Source organism: Eptatretus burgeri, chromosome 13, assembly GCF_056783735.1.
Source record: "Eptatretus burgeri isolate ZD-2024b chromosome 13, Ebu_testis_v1, whole genome shotgun sequence".
In the NCBI taxonomy this organism is placed as follows: domain Eukaryota; kingdom Metazoa; phylum Chordata; class Myxini; order Myxiniformes; family Myxinidae; genus Eptatretus; species Eptatretus burgeri.
In genome coordinates this window covers 77,410,648-77,431,344 of record NC_140973.1, presented here as the reverse complement: position 1 = coordinate 77,431,344, position 20,697 = coordinate 77,410,648, and the positions used below count along the sequence as shown (strand labels likewise).

The 20,697-nt window shown below is 50.5% G+C and overlaps 1 protein-coding gene across 3 annotated transcripts in view; it reads left to right on the top strand.

Moving 5' to 3' along the window:
- Nucleotides 1–5,124: 5,124 nt before the first annotated feature.
- Nucleotides 5,125–20,697, top strand: part of DNAJC2 (DnaJ heat shock protein family (Hsp40) member C2) — a 66,916-nt gene continuing 51,343 nt past the window's right edge. For 2 of the 3 annotated variants that reach the window (XR_015050924.1, XM_085853215.1), the window contains exons 1-3: nt 5,125–5,396; nt 18,307–18,497; nt 18,997–19,072. Coding sequence is in view for 2 of the 3 variants with exons in the window: in XM_085853215.1 (XP_085709341.1) it covers nt 5,342–5,396; nt 18,307–18,497; nt 18,997–19,072 (322 nt within the window). In the remaining variant the exon portion in view is untranslated. The remainder of the gene's footprint in view (nt 5,397–18,306; nt 18,498–18,996; nt 19,073–20,697) is intronic. The other variant, XM_085853214.1, reaches the window with a different exon arrangement.

Genomic DNA, 20,697 nt, shown 5'->3' with positions numbered 1-20,697 from the left:
ACTCTTTCCATGATTTGTAACCTCCTCCCCCATGTTTCTGTCAGGAATACACGGTCCACCATCAACTCTCCTCTAGTAAAACTACCTAAATCCAGGATAACTGCTCACCTGTATTCATTTGTTCCTCTTTTTGCCCACCTGTGAAATCAACTTCCACATTCTCTTCAAACTCATTCTTCCTTCCAGGTCTTCAAGACAGCTGTTCACCACCATCTCAGATCGTCCCAAATCCAAAATCATGAACTTTTCTACCCTCATTAACCCCTCCCCAGTAACCATTAACAAACCCAATCCCTCTTCCTTCAAAATTTCCAGTTTTCCTTACTGAAAGTTTCCTTCTGTATGAATCTTGTCTACCCCATGCATCCTCTCCTGCCACCCATTCCTCCCCACACCCATTGTTTGTCCAGGTCTCCCTCCATCTTGACTTTCAATTCTACTGGTGGTGTCCCCCCCCCTCTTTCCCTCTACTGTTCCTTTTGTCGTGATCCGTTCAGTGTACTAGGCCAAGGGTGGATCCAGAGGGGAGGGGGTCCTGGGGGTCTGAACCCTTTTTGGGGGGGGGATAAAATAATCATGACCAAATCTCCCAGAAGGGAATTTTTTTTTTAAATATACGTACTTGTACATGATCGAAGCTCATGGAAGAGCTAGAGCGAAATGGAAACGAACAAAATGGCAAGGGTGGGGATGAAACAGAAAAGAAACAAAGCACCCAACAAATTTCAAACAAAAAGAGGCGAGGGAGAGGGGGATCATCGCAATGAACTCGAAAAACGGAGTGCTTAGGAATGGGGTCATTTTTTTTGGGGGGGGGGGGTATTGGAGATCCGCCTGTGACATTAAGTGCGCTTCTACATTGGAATAGTGATTTGTTGTGGGAGATCCCAATGATTTTGAAGGCCTTGCATCCCATGGGATCAAAAAGGACAAGACGCGAGGCAGGGCCCAAAGGGGACCGCAGTACTCGAAGCTGCGGACGAAGGCCTTGTAGGTTGTCAAAAGTTCAGATTGGCTCATGAAATACCTTATATGGTGAAGAATGCCCAGTTTTTGGCCGGCTTTGGAGTCCAACTTTGAAATGTGGCTTGCCCAAGGAAATTCATGGCTGAGCCAGAAGTTTGAGTGACTGAACTTCCTCAACAGGATTGTAAAGAAAGCAAATGGGAGGTTGTACCATGTGGTCCTTTCGGAAAGAGATTGTGAGAGTGTAAGTTTTGTCAGGGTTAAAAGACATATTCCAGGTGTTTGACCAATTTGTGATTTTTTTTTTCTTTTAAGGTCTGAAGAGAGGGAAGAGGCTGCAGCCTGTCTGTCTGAAAGATGAGGGATGTCATGGCAGAGGGTGGAGTCATCAGCGAGTGGATAAAGAGGACGTTCCAGAGAGTCAGAGAGATCATCGATGAAGATCAGGAACAGGACTGGGCCCAGAACACTGTTGGAAGAGGAGATTAAAGGATTCTGTTGTGTGCCACGAATTGGCTACAAAGGTAGAGGAAGTCAGGAAGCCATGTGCGGAGTTGCGCTTCGATGACATAGGCAGAGAGTTTTCAGAGTTAGGTAAGATGCCCATCTGTATCAACAGCTCGAGATATGTCTGGAGAGACTACCCTGATGTCATGTCTGACAATGAGGGCCTCCATACATTCTTGGGTGAGTAGAAGCAGCATGTCTGAGGTGGAGTCCATCCATCCATCCATCCATCCATTGGGACTATGCTCTGTGTAGAGCGTTGGTGCTGCCTAAGCGGTCTCCTTGGCTATTGGACACAATCCTGGACGTGTCGCCACTCCGACGCAGGATACCAGCAAGCTGGCACTCATTTTGCCGACCTCAGAAGGATGACAGGCAGAGTCAATCCCACCTGGTATTAATTCAACAGCCAAGGGGGATTTGCACTCATGATCCGAGGATCCCAAGCCCACCACCCCCACCACCCTAACCATTAAGCCAACACCAGGCATGAAGATGACCGAAGGGAAATTATAGGGTGAAAAGGGCAGAGAGAGAATGTGCAAGAGCAGCACAGCAGGCTTTTACGACACGTAAGCTAATGCTGTCCAGTGCAGTCGCAGAGTCAAAGCCAATGGTTGTCAAAAACTTGTCCACATTCTGATGTGCAAAAGACACAGAGTCCAGGAGCAGTTGGGTGTGACTGGGAAGGGTGGGTACGGAGAGCGAGGAGTTGGGTCTACAATATTGGTTAAAAAATAAAAAACCCCCACATAATTGAGGCATTCGGCCATCTCACAAGCAGCTGTGGTGCCTTTTGAAGTTAGGCAAGGGATGGTGGGGGAGCATACACCAGTCTGACATAACAAGGTACCACCAGGTTTTAAAGCAGGGAGACAGGTTTGAGTGTTCAGCCTTGAGGTTGGCCCGATGGTGTTTTGTGGCTTTCCTGAGAGTGGACACACTTGCTCCAGGCTTTGTGGAATGATCTGAGGTTGCCTTTGGTCGGATTTGTCTTCCAGGAAGAGAAGGCCAGTTGCTTGAAGGCAACTGTCTCACCACAATATTCTATGTACAGTATCAGGGACGAGAGGACAGGTATGATAATTGCAGACGAGATGGTATAAATATGAACATAAGGGAAAGCAAGCTTGTGTGGAAGCATTCTCAGGCAGTATTGATATCTAGAGAGGTGGAAATGAAGGACCAGTCTTGACATGTGAGGGCAGCTTGCAGTCCCTGCCAGTCAGCTTGGGTGAACTTCCAGACTCTTCGGCACGCTGACTTATAGCCAGAGAGATGTCGACTCTCACAAGCACATGAATGGATGAACCTGTTGGCGCAGAAAAGGAATCGGAGACGCGTGGGTCACATTTGTAGAAACATTCGCCATGACAGAGTCCAGAAGGGACGACGAGTCATTGGGAGAAATCAGGGTTGTGAAAGGTCACTGATTGGGTGGAGCCCATATTTACATATCACACTTGATTCTGTGCCCCGCCACTAACAGGCAAGCACTCGAGAGGTCCAGACAATAAAAACATAATTCAAACTGATTGTTGAGGAACTGGTGTCCCTTCAATGTGACAGAACTACTCAACAGGTTCCAAGTCAATCGTGTCAAAATTAACTAAAAGGCAAATAAAATTGATCTTACAATGGAAACGTGATTTGTTGTTGCTCTCCCAACAGGTAGCCAATGTGGTTAGTAGATGCTGAGAGTGCACCTGAGAGCATCTAAAAATCCCAAAGCTTCCAGAGTCCTGAAGCGGACCTGGACCACATGCTTCGTGACTTCACACTCACAGAATCCGGGGGAGTAAGCACCCATTCCCTTGATTTCTGGACACTCCTCCCCATTTCAAAATATACTGCATCCGCCCATGTTGTACTATCTCTTCCATGAGCCTGGACGATGTATACAAAAAAGAGCCTCACACAATGGTTATCTTTACCAGGATGACTGCACTCCAACAGCAGCTACAGAGTACAGGAAAGAGGGAAAGAGAGATAAAGAAACAGTGAGTTAAAAAGAGGAGCCCCATGGCAAACTTATCTGTGGACCCAGAGCCACCCTGTCCGTCCTGTCCTGTCTGGCCATTCTGCCTGGAGCCCCCCCGACCGCGAGGGAGCCCCTGCGATGCCCGAAATGGACAAAGCCATTTTATTTTAAAGATTTTTAAAATGACCTTTGAGCAAGTGAATGTTTTTTTTTAACAAGCACTATTGGAATGTGTTATTTTAGAATATTTTAGCCTTGTGCTATTGGGGGCGGGGGGGGGGGGAGTATTGTTTAGAGAGGACCCCAAATAAATTCTTGTTTTGGGCCTCCTCATGATGAAAACCACTGGCACTGTATGGACAATACCATTGTGAATTTTTTTTTGGGGGGAGGGGGTTATTAAGAGAGGACTCCAAATAAATTCTTGTTTTGGGCCTCCTCATGGCGAAAACCACTAGCACTGTATGGACAATACCATTGTGAATTTTTTTTTGGGGGGGGGGTTATTTTGAGAGGAAGGACTCCAAAGAAATTCTTGATTTGGGCCTCCTCATGGCTATAACCACTGGCCCTGTATGGACAATACCATTGTGAATTTTTTTTTTGGGGGGGGGTTATTTAGAGAGGACTCCAAAGAAATTCTTGTTTTGGGCCTCCTCATGGCTATAACCACTGGCCCTGTATGGACAATACCATTGTGAATTTTTTTTTGGGGGGGGGTTATTTAGAGAGGACTCCAAAGAAATTCTTGTTTTGGGCCTCCTCATGGCGAAAACCACTAGCACTGTATGGACAATACCATTGTGCATTTTTTTTGAGGGGGGGAGTTGAATGTTCGTCGGTCTTGAAGAATTAAGATGAAAAGCAGAAGTAACAATAAAAGTATGAAATGTACGTTTCAATAATATGACCATGATATATTATATAACAAGGTTGTGCCTCTCAACATTTCAATGGTTGTAGATTTGTGGTATCGTTTTGAATCCGACTGTGGCGGCCATTTTTGCTCGCTTGTTCCACTTGGCGATCATTCTTGGAGAAAGCCTTGCAAAGCGGTTGGTCCGGAACGACCTTCCTTGGAAAGCGATAGCAAGGTGTTTGCTCATGAAACACACTTTTACCCCCGGGGTGTGTTCCGTTCGCAATCGGCTAGTTATCGCTCGCCAAGCCAGCCGTTCCTTGTCAACGGTTTCGAAAGGAGTGCTTGCTTGAGTGCTTAAGCCGCTTGGCGAGCGCTCCACAAGAAACTTGGTAATGGCACACGCCCCCTGCTGTTCCTCCGATACGTTTGGTGGGAGGAGTAATGAGTGACGTCAGTCGGTTTTTTTTTTAATGTGTGGGGAACGACGAAATCGGGACACACGATTCATTTTGGAACATTCGAGAATTAAAATGTTGGCAACTTCTGGAATAACGTTCTATTTTTCTTCTCGTGAAATTGATTTCTCCCAACCAGAAATCGAGGAAATGAAAGCGGCGAAAGCAATAATAATTGGAGCGGTGTATAGGGTTAAATTTGCCAAAATCAGGGCTGATATCCTTTTTTATTAGTGTGAGCTCAAGGTTTATGTTTATCTGAATGGTAAAGCCGAATGTTTGCACAAACATTAAATAATACGCTGTTCGAAGCTCACATTCGGTGTCGTTTATGAAATTATGTTTTTTTTTTTTTTTTTTAATTTACCTCCGGTTCCACTCAGCGTGCTTTTTCCGAGCCGGTTTGATCTCCGCTAGTCGAGTAGGCCCTGCGGTGGATAAAATTACAGTTAACCGCCACCCGCAGCCTCTCACAACCGCCCGAAGTGTCACAACCATTGGAAAACCGTTGTGTTGTTGTTGTTGTGCTCGCTCTCCCCGTCCCTGGCCCCGTCCGCTGCTCGGCCCGTGATGCGACCCGAGGACGAGGCGAGCGCCATGAGTGAAGTTTTCTGTCACAAGACCGGTAAGGAGGATCCCGGGATTACGGACCGACTTTGTGTTTGTAACACAACGGACATGGAACACCAGGGAGTCGCTGGTGTTCGGGTTCGGGCGTCTTGTCCGCGTCTGGGGGTTCTTTCCTTGCTTGGAGTGTTTCTAAAGGATGGAGCACGGACAAACAACCTGGTCCTGTAGGTGATGCAGGTTTATAATTCATTTTTAAAAACCTGCGGGGAGGGCGAGCCTCGTGTTGGGCTTCATGGTTCGGGTGGTGGGCTTGTGGGTCCTGAGTTAAAATCTTACAGCCGTTGAATTAATACCAGGTGGGGTTGACTCAGCCTGTCATCCTTCTGAGGTCGGCAAAATGAGTACCATCTTGTGGGTATCCTGTGTCGGAGTGGTGACCCGTCCAGGATTGTGTCCAAGAGCCAAGGAGACTGTTTAGGCAGCACCAACAGAGTATGGTCCCAATGTATGGATGGGGACGAGGGAGGGCTCCTGGGGTTCACCATTCCGTACCCTTATGTGTGTCACCTGTTTGTTAATGAACAGACAGGCTCTGATGGAGATGGATCAGTAATTTCATTTTGTAAAATTTGCCTGCTCGTAATGTAATTATCTGGTTTGATTAATAGGCAGTAATGGAGCATAACACACCCTTTTATTCGCCGTGGGTGACGCTGTCCCTGGCGGGCCACCACTGTGAATCCCCCACCCCCCCCCCCCTTAGTCGTGGCTCTGCCGTGATGCCGCCCCTTGCCAGGACTCCGCCGTGACATCCCACACTCCCCCCAGTTAAGCCACCCCAATGACACCCTCCCCAGATGTTCGCGATAACATCCCCCCCCCTCCCCACACAACTCCTCGATGAACACCAGAGTGGTGGGTGACCCACAGGTGATAGTTTGCCCTCTCAGGTACCACGGGCATAGATCCATCTGAAGCTTTGCCAGGAAGGCAGACGAGATTGTTGGCACACCCGTGTCATGGAGATTGTTGGTACACCCATGTCGTGGAGAATGTTCGCACACCCCTGTCATGGAGAATGTTGGCACATCCATGTCATGGAGAATGTTGGCACACCCATGTCATGGAGAATGTTGGCACACCCATGTCATGGAGAATGTTGGCACACCCATGTCCTGGAGAATGTTGGCACACCCATGTCATGGAGAATGTTGGCACACCCATGTCATGGAGAATGTTGGCACACCCATGTCATGGAGAATGTTGGCACACCCATGTCATGGAGAATGTTGGCACACCCATGTCATGGAGAATGTTGGCACACCCATGTCATGGAGAATGTTGGCACACCCATGTCATGGAGAATGTTGGCACACCCATGTCATGGAGAATGTTGGCACACCCATGTCATGGAGAATGTTGGCACACCCATGTCATGGAGAATGTTGGCACACCCATGTCATGGAGAATGTTGGCACACCCATGTCATGGAGAATGTTGGCACACCCATGTCATGGAGAATGTTGGCACACCCATGTCATGGAGAATGTTGGCACACCCATGTCATGGAGAATGTTGGCACACCCATGTCATGGAGAATGTTGGCACACCCATGTCATGGAGAATGTTGGCACACCCATGTCATGGAGAATGTTGGCACACCCATGTCATGGAGAATGTTGGCACACCCATGTCATGGAGAATGTTGGCACACCCATGTCATGGAGAATGTTGGCACACCCATGTCATGGAGAATGTTGGCACACCCATGTCATGGAGAATGTTGGCACACCCATGTCATGGAGAATGTTGGCACACCCATGTCATGGAGAATGTTGGCACACCCATGTCATGGAGAATGTTGGCACACCCATGTCATGGAGAATGTTGGCACACCCATGTCATGGAGAATGTTGGCACACCCATGTCATGGAGAATGTTGGCACACCCATGTCATGGAGAATGTTGGCACACCCATGTCATGGAGAATGTTGGCACACCCATGTCATGGAGAATGTTGGCACACCCATGTCATGGAGAATGTCGGCACACCCATGTCATGGAGAATGTCGGCACACCCATGTCATGGAGAATGTCGGCACACCCATGTCATGGAGAATGTCGGCACACCCATGTCATGGAGAATGTCGGCACACCCATGTCATGGAGAATGTCGGCACACCCATGTCATGGAGAATGTCGGCACACCCATGTCATGGAGAATGTCGGCACACCCATGTCATGGAGAATGTCGGCACACCCATGTCATGGAGAATGTCGGCACACCCATGTCATGGAGAATGTCGGCACACCCATGTCATGGAGAATGTCGGCACACCCATGTCATGGAGAATGTCGGCACACCCATGTCATGGAGAATGTCGGCACACCCATGTCATGGAGAATGTCGGCACACCCATGTCATGGAGAATGTCGGCACACCCATGTCATGGAGAATGTCGGCACACCCATGTCATGGAGAATGTCGGCACACCCATGTCATGGAGAATGTCGGCACACCCATGTCATGGAGAATGTCGGCACACCCATGTCATGGAGAATGTCGGCACACCCATGTCATGGAGAATGTCGGCACACCCATGTCATGGAGAATGTCGGCACACCCATGTCATGGAGAATGTCGGCACACCCATGTCATGGAGAATGTCGGCACACCCATGTCATGGAGAATGTCGGCACACCCATGTCATGGAGAATGTCGGCACACCCATGTCATGGAGAATGTCGGCACACCCATGTCATGGAGAATGTCGGCACACCCATGTCATGGAGAATGTCGGCACACCCATGTCATGGAGAATGTCGGCACACCCATGTCATGGAGAATGTCGGCACACCCATGTCATGGAGAATGTCGGCACACCCATGTCATGGAGAATGTCGGCACACCCATGTCATGGAGAATGTCGGCACACCCATGTCATGGAGAATGTCGGCACACCCATGTCATGGAGAATGTCGGCACACCCATGTCATGGAGAATGTCGGCACACCCATGGCATGGAGAATGTCGGCACACCCCTGTCATGGAGAATGTCGGCACACCCCTGTCATGGAGAATGTCGGCACACCCCTGTCATGGAGAATGTCGGCACACCCCTGTCATGGAGAATGTCGGCACACCCCTGTCATGGAGAATGTCGGCACACCCCTGTCATGGAGAATGTCGGCACACCCCTGTCATGGAGAATGTCGGCACACCCCTGTCATGGAGAATGTCGGCACACCCCTGTCATGGAGAATGTCGGCACACCCCTGTCATGGAGAATGTCGGCACACCCCTGTCATGGAGAATGTCGGCACACCCCTGTCATGGAGAATGTCGGCACACCCCTGTCATGGAGAATGTCGGCACACCCCTGTCATGGAGAATGTCGGCACACCCCTGTCATGGAGAATGTCGGCACACCCCTGTCATGGAGAATGTCGGCACACCCCTGTCATGGAGAATGTCGGCACACCCCTGTCATGGAGAATGTCGGCACACCCCTGTCATGGAGAATGTCGGCACACCCCTGTCATGGAGAATGTCGGCACACCCCTGTCATGGAGAATGTCGGCACACCCCTGTCATGGAGAATGTCGGCACACCCCTGTCATGGAGAATGTCGGCACACCCCTGTCATGGAGAATGTCGGCACACCCCTGTCATGGAGAATGTCGGCACACCCCTGTCATGGAGAATGTCGGCACACCCCTGTCATGGAGAATGTCGGCACACCCCTGTCATGGAGAATGTCGGCACACCCCTGTCATGGAGAATGTCGGCACACCCCTGTCATGGAGAATGTCGGCACACCCCTGTCATGGAGAATGTCGGCACACCCCTGTCATGGAGAATGTCGGCACACCCCTGTCATGGAGAATGTCGGCACACCCCTGTCATGGAGAATGTCGGCACACCCCTGTCATGGAGAATGTCGGCACACCCCTGTCATGGAGAATGTCGGCACACCCCTGTCATGGAGAATGTCGGCACACCCCTGTCATGGAGAATGTCGGCACACCCCTGTCATGGAGAATGTCGGCACACCCCTGTCATGGAGAATGTCGGCACACCCCTGTCATGGAGAATGTCGGCACACCCCTGTCATGGAGAATGTCGGCACACCCCTGTCATGGAGAATGTCGGCACACCCCTGTCATGGAGAATGTCGGCACACCCCTGTCATGGAGAATGTCGGCACACCCCTGTCATGGAGAATGTCGGCACACCCCTGTCATGGAGAATGTCGGCACACCCCTGTCATGGAGAATGTCGGCACACCCCTGTCATGGAGAATGTCGGCACACCCCTGTCATGGAGAATGTCGGCACACCCCTGTCATGGAGAATGTCGGCACACCCCTGTCATGGAGAATGTCGGCACACCCCTGTCATGGAGAATGTCGGCACACCCCTGTCATGGAGAATGTCGGCACACCCCTGTCATGGAGAATGTCGGCACACCCCTGTCATGGAGAATGTCGGCACACCCTGTCATGGAGAATGTCGGCACACCCCTGTCATGGAGAATGTCGGCACACCCCTGTCATGGAGAATGTCGGCACACCCCTGTCATGGAGAATGTCGGCACACCCCTGTCATGGAGAATGTCGGCACACCCCTGTCATGGAGAATGTCGGCACACCCCTGTCATGGAGAATGTCGGCACACCCCTGTCATGGAGAATGTCGGCACACCCCTGTCATGGAGAATGTCGGCACACCCCTGTCATGGAGAATGTCGGCACACCCCTGTCATGGAGAATGTCGGCACACCCCTGTCATGGAGAATGTCGGCACACCCCTGTCATGGAGAATGTCGGCACACCCCTGTCATGGAGAATGTCGGCACACCCCTGTCATGGAGAATGTCGGCACACCCCTGTCATGGAGAATGTCGGCACACCCCTGTCATGGAGAATGTCGGCACACCCCTGTCATGGAGAATGTCGGCACACCCCTGTCATGGAGAATGTCGGCACACCCCTGTCATGGAGAATGTCGGCACACCCCTGTCATGGAGAATGTCGGCACACCCCTGTCATGGAGAATGTCGGCACACCCCTGTCATGGTGACTGTCGGCACACCCGTGTCATGGAGATTGTCGGCACACCCGTGTCATGGAGATTGTCGGCACACCCGTGTCATGGAGATTGTCGGCACACCCGTGTCATGGAGATTGTCGGCACACCCGTGTCATGGAGATTGTCGGCACACCCGTGTCATGGAGATTGTCGGCACACCCGTGTCATGGAGATTGTCGGCAGAGCCGTGTCATGGAGATTGTCGGCAGACCCGTGTCATGGAGATTGTCGGCAGACCCGTGTCATGGAGATTGTCGGCAGACCCGTGTCATGGAGATTGTCGGCAGATCCGTGTCATGGAGATTGTCGGCAGATCCGTGTCATGGAGATTGTCGGCAGATCCGTGTCATGGAGATTGTCGGCAGATCCGTGTCATGGAGATTGTCGGCAGATCCGTGTCATGGAGATTGTCGGCAGATCCGTGTCATGGAGATTGTCGGCACACCCCTGTCATGGAGATTGTCGGCACACCCGTGTCATGGAGATTGTCGGCACACCCCTGTCATGGAGATTGTCGGCACACCCCTGTCATGGAGATTGTCGGCACACCCCTGTCATGGAGATTGTCGGCACACCCCTGTCATGGAGATTGTCGGCACACCCCTGTCATGGAGATTGTCGGCACACCCCTGTCATGGAGATTGTCGGCACACCCCTGTCATGGAGATTGTCGGCACACCCCTGTCATGGAGATTGTCGGCACACCCCTGTCATGGAGATTGTCGGCACACCCCTGTCATGGAGATTGTCGGCACACCCCTGTCATGGAGATTGTCGGCACACCCCTGTCATGGAGATTGTCGGCACACCCCTGTCATGGAGATTGTCGGCACACCCCTGTCATGGAGATTGTCGGCACACCCCTGTCATGGAGATTGTCGGCAGATCCATGTCATGGAGATTGTCGGCAGATCCATGTCATGGAGATTGTCGGCAGATCCATGTCATGGAGATTGTCGGCAGATCCATGTCATGGAGATTGTCGGCAGATCCATGTCATGGAGATTGTCGGCAGATCCATGTCATGGAGATTGTCGGCACACCCCTGTCATGGAGATTGTCGGCACACCCCTGTCATGGAGATTGTCGGCACACCCCTGTCATGGAGATTGTCGGCACACCCCTGTCATGGAGATTGTCGGCACACCCCTGTCATGGAGATTGTCGGCACACCCCTGTCATGGAGATTGTCGGCACACCCCTGTCATGGAGATTGTCGGCACACCCCTGTCATGGAGATTGTCGGCACACCCCTGTCATGGAGATTGTCGGCACACCCCTGTCATGGAGATTGTCGGCACACCCCTGTCATGGAGATTGTCGGCACACCCCTGTCATGGAGATTGTCGGCACACCCCTGTCATGGAGATTGTCGGCACACCCATGTCATGGAGATTGTCGGCAGATCCATGTCATGGAGATTGTCGGCAGATCCATGTCATGGAGATTGTCGGCAGATCCATGTCATGGAGATTGTCGGCACACCCCTGTCATGGAGATTGTCGGCAGACCCATGTCATGGAGATTGTCGGCAGACCCATGTCATGGAGATTGTCGGCAGATCCATGTCATGGAGATTGTCGGCAGATCCATGTCATGGAGATTGTCGGCAGATCCATGTCATGGAGATTGTCGGCACACCCATGTCATGGAGATTGTCGGCACACCCATGTCATGGAGATTGTCGGCACACCCATGTCATGGAGATTGTCGGCACACCCATGTCATGGAGATTGTCGGCACACCCATGTCATGGAGATTGTCGGCACACCCATGTCATGGAGATTGTCGGCACACCCATGTCATGGAGATTGTCGGCACACCCATGTCATGGAGATTGTCGGCACACCCATGTCATGGAGATTGTCGGCACACCCATGTCATGGAGATTGTCGGCACACCCATGTCATGGAGATTGTCGGCACACCCCTGTCATGGAGATTGTCGGCACACCCCTGTCATGGAGATTGTCGGCACACCCCTGTCATGGAGATTGTCGGCACACCCCTGTCATGGAGATTGTCGGCACACCCCTGTCATGGAGATTGTCGGCACACCCCTGTCATGGAGATTGTCGGCACACCCCTGTCATGGAGATTGTCGGCACACCCCTGTCATGGAGATTGTCGGCACACCCCTGTCATGGAGATTGTCGGCACACCCCTGTCATGGAGATTGTCGGCACACCCCTGTCATGGAGATTGTCGGCACACCCCTGTCATGGAGAATGTCGGCACACCCCTGTCATGGAGAATGTCGGCACACCCATGTCATGGAGAATGTCGGCACACCCATGTCATGGAGAATGTCGGCACACCCATGTCATGGAGAATGTCGGCACACCCATGTCATGGAGAATGTCGGCACACCCATGTCATGGAGAATGTCGGCACACCCATGTCATGGAGAATGTCGGCACACCCATGTCATGGAGATTGTCGGCACACCCCTGTCATGGAGATTGTCGGCACACCCCTGTCATGGAGATTGTCGGCACACCCCTGTCATGGAGATTGTCGGCACACCCCTGTCATGGAGATTGTCGGCACACCCCTGTCATGGAGATTGTCGGCACACCCCTGTCATGGAGATTGTCGGCACACCCCTGTCATGGAGATTGTCGGCACACCCCTGTCATGGAGATTGTCGGCACACCCCTGTCATGGAGATTGTCGGCACACCCCTGTCATGGAGATTGTCGGCACACCCATGTCATGGAGATTGTCGGCACACCCATGTCATGGAGATTGTCGGCACACCCATGTCATGGAGATTGTCGGCACACCCATGTCATGGAGATTGTCGGCACACCCATGTCATGGAGATTGTCGGCACACCCATGTCATGGAGATTGTCGGCACACCCATGTCATGGAGATTGTCGGCACACCCATGTCATGGAGATTGTCGGCACACCCATGTCATGGAGATTGTCGGCACACCCATGTCATGGAGATTGTCGGCACACCCATGTCATGGAGATTGTCGGCACACCCATGTCATGGCGATTGTCGGCACACCCATGTCATGGCGATTGTCGGCACACCCATGTCATGGCGATTGTCGGCACACCCATGTCATGGAGAATGTCGGCACACCCATGTCATGGAGAATGTCGGCACACCCATGTCATGGAGATTGTCGGCACACCCCTGTCATGGAGATTGTCGGCACACCCCTGTCATGGAGATTGTCGGCACACCCCTGTCATGGAGATTGTCGGCACACCCCTGTCATGGAGAATGTCGGCACACCCATGTCATGGAGAATGTCGGCACACCCATGTCATGGAGAATGTCGGCACACCCATGTCATGGAGATTGTCGGCACACCCCTGTCATGGAGATTGTCGGCACACCCCTGTCATGGAGATTGTCGGCACACCCCTGTCATGGAGATTGTTGGCACACCCCTGTCATGGAGATTGTCGGCACTCCCATGTCATGGAGAATGTCGGCACACCCATGTCATGGAGAATGTCGGCACACCCATGTCATGGAGAATGTCGGCACACCCATGTCATGGAGAATGTCGGCACACCCATGTCATGGAGAATGTCGGCACACCCATGTCATGGACATTGTCGGCACACCCCTGTCATGGTGAATGTCGGCACACCCCTGTCATGGAGAATGTCGGCACACCCCTGTCATGGAGAATGTCGGCACACCCCTGTCATGGAGAATGTCGGCACACCCCTGTCATGGAGAATGTCGGCACACCCCTGTCATGGAGAATGTCGGCACACCCCTGTCATGGAGAATGTCGGCACACCCCTGTCATGGAGAATGTCGGCACACCCCTGTCATGGAGAATGTCGGCACACCCCTGTCATGGAGAATGTCGGCACACCCCTGTCATGGAGAATGTCGGCACACCCCTGTCATGGAGAATGTCGGCACACCCCTGTCATGGAGAATGTCGGCACACCCCTGTCATGGAGAATGTCGGCACACCCCTGTCATGGAGAATGTCGGCACACCCCTGTCATGGAGAATGTCGGCACACCCCTGTCATGGAGAATGTCGGCACACCCCTGTCATGGAGAATGTCGGCACACCCCTGTCATGGAGAATGTCGGCACACCCCTGTCATGGAGAATGTCGGCACACCCCTGTCATGGAGAATGTCGGCACACCCCTGTCATGGAGAATGTCGGCACACCCCTGTCATGGAGAATGTCGGCACACCCCTGTCATGGAGAATGTCGGCACACCCCTGTCATGGAGAATGTCGGCACACCCCTGTCATGGAGAATGTCGGCACACCCCTGTCATGGAGAATGTCGGCACACCCCTGTCATGGAGAATGTCGGCACACCCCTGTCATGGAGAATGTCGGCACACCCCTGTCATGGAGAATGTCGGCACACCCCTGTCATGGAGAATGTCGGCACACCCCTGTCATGGAGAATGTCGGCACACCCCTGTCATGGAGAATGTCGGCACACCCCTGTCATGGAGAATGTCGGCACACCCCTGTCATGGAGAATGTCGGCACACCCCTGTCATGGAGAATGTCGGCACACCCCTGTCATGGAGAATGTCGGCACACCCCTGTCATGGAGAATGTCGGCACACCCCTGTCATGGAGAATGTCGGCACACCCCTGTCATGGAGAATGTCGGCACACCCCTGTCATGGAGAATGTCGGCACACCCCTGTCATGGAGAATGTCGGCACACCCCTGTCATGGAGAATGTCGGCACACCCCTGTCATGGAGAATGTCGGCACACCCCTGTCATGGAGAATGTCGGCACACCCCTGTCATGGAGAATGTCGGCACACCCCTGTCATGGAGAATGTCGGCACACCCCTGTCATGGAGATTGTCGGCACACCCCTGTCATGGAGATTGTCGGCACACCCCTGTCATGGAGATTGTCGGCACACCCCTGTCATGGAGATTGTCGGCACACCCCTGTCATGGAGATTGTCGGCACACCCCTGTCATGGAGATTGTCGGCACACCCCTGTCATGGAGATTGTCGGCACACCCCTGTCATGGAGATTGTCGGCACACCCCTGTCATGGAGATTGTCGGCACACCCCTGTCATGGAGATTGTCGGCACACCCCTGTCATGGAGATTGTCGGCACACCCCTGTCATGGAGATTGTCGGCACACCCCTGTCATGGAGATTGTCGGCACACCCATGTCATGGAGATTGTCGGCACACCCATGTCATGGAGATTGTCGGCACACCCATGTCATGGAGATTGTCGGCACACCCATGTCATGGAGATTGTCGGCACACCCATGTCATGGAGATTGTCGGCACACCCATGTCATGGAGATTGTCGGCACACCCATGTCATGGAGATTGTCGGCACACCCATGTCATGGAGATTGTCGGCACACCCATGTCATGGAGATTGGCGGCACACCCATGTCATGGAGATTGGCGGCACACCCATGTCATGGAGATTGGCGGCACACCCATGTCATGGAGATTGGCGGCACACCCATGTCATGGAGATTGGCGGCACACCCATGTCATGGAGATTGTTGGCACACCCCTGTCATGGAGATTGTTGGCACACCCCTGTCATGGAGATTGTTGGCACACCCCTGTCATGGAGATTGTTGGCACACCCCTGTCATGGAGATTGTTGGCACACCCCTGTCATGGAGATTGTTGGCACACCCCTGTCATGGAGATTGTTGGCACACCCATGTCATGGAGATTGTTGGCACACCCATGTCATGGAGAATGTTGGCACACCCATGTCATGGAGAATGTTGGCACACCCATGTCATGGAGATTGTTGGCACACCCATGTCATGGAGATTGTTGGCACACCCATGTCATGGAGATTGTTGGCACACCCATGTCATGGAGATTGTTGGCACACCCATGTCATGGAGAATGTCGGCACACCCATGTCATGGAGATTGTTGGCACACCCTGAGCACAAGTTTTGGTGTAAATTTATTTTTTTTTTCAAAAAGTGATTACTCATTATTTTATAACGTTGAAAGATGGTGGCAAAAACAACATATAGCATGATATTTCAAACAGTTATGGACGGATTTTCACTCGGCTTGGTGGATGAGCTGGGTCGGTGACGAGAACAAGCAGATTAGGTTTTGATGAACATATGGATGCAGATCTGGCCTATCAGTGGGATGCAAAACATAAACTGTTTAGCTTGTGGAGGTATGCGCTCCACCAAGTGCCGTTCTTCTCTTCAAGTTGCTATCGCCGAGGTGGTCAATGACGTCCCTCACAGATGCCTCATTTTTTTTTTGAACGTGGACCTTTTCTGATGCCACCCCTTGTGCCTTTAGTGTGTGCGAATCAAGAGCATCACCGTAAAAGCCAGGGTCGGTTTTCAAGTCCTCCTCTGAAACTTGTTCCCCTTTCCAGCGAGCAATTGTAATTCGCTCCACAGCCTGAATTATCGGTGATGCCTTGTCCGTTAGGTGCTGCTCTAATTTATTGATGGCATCTTTTCTGGTTACTTTTCTGGATCCAGACGATAGTTTCCACCAGGTGTGTCCTCGTTGTGAATGTCAGTCGTATAAAATCGTCGGGGTGTTCTTGCCTCCCGGATAGATTTTGGTTGTACTTTTAAGCGAGTGTTTGTGCAGATTTTCCTTTGTTCAGAAAATACAGATTTTTTTTTCTTCCTTATTTAGAACCATGGCTACTTCACACACCGCCACCACCATGTGTGTGGAAGTGAAGTTAGCCAAGAGCGTGCAACTTGCGGTCGTACTTCGCAGAGAGTTGTAAAAAGATGGCATTAACTTCACTGAACCTTCACATACAAGTCTTTCCTTAAAATAGCTTTCCTCCAGGGTTGCTCAATTAGGATTTTCATGCTGGAGATCGTGCATTATTCAACGTTATTTGTTTCTTTTTACCGATTGTTTTCTTTTTTGGGGAGGCGCGAAGGGTGAAATGATACCTCTGTTCTGATTATTATTATTATTATTATTATTATTATTATTATTATTATGATTGTGAGGAAGGGGGGGGGTAACTGCCCCTGCTCTACTCTCCCCTAGTGTTGACGCCCATTTCAGGTGCAGACCTTTTGTGGAAGCATTGCACGCTTTGTGAATATGTATTGACAATTCGGATATTTGTAATAAATAATGCGAGTTCCCTTGCAAGGAACTTCGACATAGGAGGAGGCCAGTAGTCCCATCAAGGCCTGCAATATTCTTATCAACGTACAATTTGTCCATGCTCTATCTTTTTAACCACTGAGCGTAACGCAAGGAAGCAGAACATACTATTTTTTTTGAACTCTTTGGTATGACTGGGCCAGGATTTGAACCTCCAACCTCCTAGACTCAGAGCGGACGCTCTAACCATTACTTAGAGAAAAACATGTGTCCCTCACCTGTCTTATCAGGCTCCTCAAGTTGTAAGAAAATGAAATACAGTAACCTGTACCATTTATAGATGTAGAACATCGATGTCTGCTGCTGCAATGCCTCCTAGATTGATAATGAGCGAAATGGATCTTCAGAAACTTGCTGTGCGAGTTTACCATATGTACATGTCCCGTCTGTCCCCTGGAGGGCTCGACGCATGAGTGCAAGACTGGGAAATAGCGATGCAGGGTAGCAGCACGATGGACTAGCCGCGTGGATCGTATTGCAGCCTGAAAATACATTCCATTGAAGAAAATACTTTTTTGTGCAATTTCTGAACTCTTCTACAAAGTGAATCCTTTGCTTGTCGACGATATTGTTTCTTATTTATTTTGTCATCTCTCTTCCTTTCTGTCGGAGAGAATTGTCGACTGCCTCATTTTCTCAACATTGCAACGACTAAACATAAACTTTCATTTTATTTTTGTCCAACTGGAAATCTCACCCTGCTTTGGTAAGTCTTGTGTTTTGTCTTTGGCGCTGAGCAGCACCTGTTGTGTGCTGCATTGAGCCGGTGGGGCGGTGGTTTGAGGCTTTGCTTCGCAGACGCAGTCACAGCACCTCGAGCCTGGTTTACGAGCCAGAATCGGGCTCAGACTCTGAGGACGAGGCCGGCGATGAGGTTGTTCAACTGGAGGACTTTCCCCTGCTCAAAACACTTGACCCCAAGGACTGGAAGGTACAACTTCTTCACCTGTTGTAATTTGTGTACGTTTCAACTGATTTTCAGTTTCACTCAGGATTATGTACGTTTAGCAACATCTCAAATCTGCAGACCAACTTCCAATCTCTTGCATAATTGGTCAGTGAGGGCAACGGTGTCACGTGGTATACAAACAGCACATACAGTCTCACTGTGGCGTACGTGCACTTCCACTTCATTTGAGTGGCAACACGGGAAGCAGTAAAGTACATTTTGGTTCACAAAGACTTTTCAAAAGTGAAGTAGAAAAATGGATACGAAAACCCAGGTGCTGGGTGAAACGTGATTGAGAAGTGATTGAACTTCCCTCCACGATGAAATTTAACCCTAAACATTCCATTCATTTCTAATTGCGAACTAAATATATATTAGCACCCCCGTTTAAAATATTTCCTTGGTTTCCAAAATATAATTCTAATTGATGAGTCGCAGCAAAAAAATCGACCTGTGTAACAATGCACCTGCTTGCCCGTAGAACCAAGACCATTACGCGGTGCTCGGCCTTGCTAGCATCCGTCACGGAGCCACGCAGAGGCAGATAAAGGCTGCACGTAAGTATGCTGTGCATGCATGCGGTCTTGGTTGCCAGTCGACTGACTCGACCGCTTGTGGATGGGATTGTGCGGTGGCATTGGTCGTCGGTGATGATTGCTTGTGAAACTTCGTTCTAAGATCAAGTGGCATTTGTGTACATCACCGTCTTGGCTATCAAGCCGGCCCAGGCGATCAAGCTAAATTCGTTGAATCAACAATGTCGGAATCGGACTCTATTCCATTTACAAACTCGAGTTCATGGAACATGTTACCCTGCACAGTGTTCAAGTATTGTATACACTTCAATTTATATAGAGTGATGATTTCAAAGATCGCTTAAAAAAAAAATTCCAGAAGTTTAGCGCTATTGAAGTACCCTTATGCACAACACTTGTACACCACTTTATTTACCACCTTATTTAACATGTCCAAGTACTGCAAAACTGGAGGTTCTTGGAAGTGATAAGAAGGTGATTTGTGTTCTTCAGTGTTCATGGGTGAAACTCTTCCGTATTTTTGCAACAACGCATACGGAGGTTTCCGTATTTTCGTTGTCAGTAAAGCATGCCGCGATTATTGGGATTTGAGTTGCTATTCCGATATATGCTGATTAGTTTCTTCACCCATTTCATCTGGATGAGGTGCAATGCTGACGCACCATGACCACGATTATGTGAATTGCTCCCATGGTAGTTTTTTTTTTTTTGGAGGTAGAGATTTTTGTAGAGGTCAGCTGGGTACAAAAGCTTGCATGCGTGTTGTCATGATCAAATGTCCTCCAGGCAGGAGAAAGTCTGTCTATGTCAGTAAATATGGTAATCATGTCCATTGTTGGATTTTTCCCATCACCGTTCCCTCCTCTATGAACTTCGCGGAAAACACCAAAGTGCCGTCTTCACATTGCCTGAAGTAAAGACGCGATTCTGCTGCACACAAATGCAAACCTGGTAATGTCTGTTGGTGGTCGTGGTGAAGTTTGTGACCACATCGATACAATGCCAAGAAATCTTAACAAGGAACTTTGATGCAGGAGGTGGCCATTTGGCCCATCATGCCTGTGCTGCACCACCACCACATTCAATAAATCCGTGAGACTCTCGACTTGGCTTCAGGGCGAATCTTAAAATTTGAGAATCGATTCCGATTCTTCACCAAAATGTAATCAATTTGGCCTTGTCACACACCCAACCTGCTCAAGTAGTTTCGTCCAAACCCATCCATAACTTTTTGAGATATCCTGTACATAGACAAACGGGGGTGAATAAAGTGGTGGTGGTGGTGGTGGTGGTGGTGGTGGTGGAGGGAATAAAGAGAAATAACAAGTGTAAAATATATGTTCATGAGTAAATAAAATCAGTGGCATGATTTATATTATAGTGTTACGGCTGTGGAAATTCGCAAACCACCATTCAGGGCTCGTAGGTGAGATATCTCTAAGTACATGTGTAGTTAGCCCAAACCCGTTGTATAGAGGGAATTTATGTGATTCATCCGGGCTGCGACGCTTTGAGTGAGCCATTTTTTCTGTTCTATCTTTATTTTGAACCAACCACGTCTCAACCGCCATCACAACAACATCCACGCCACCGCCACCATCTACACTCCCACATCATCGCATCACCGCCATTCCCAAACGGCACCA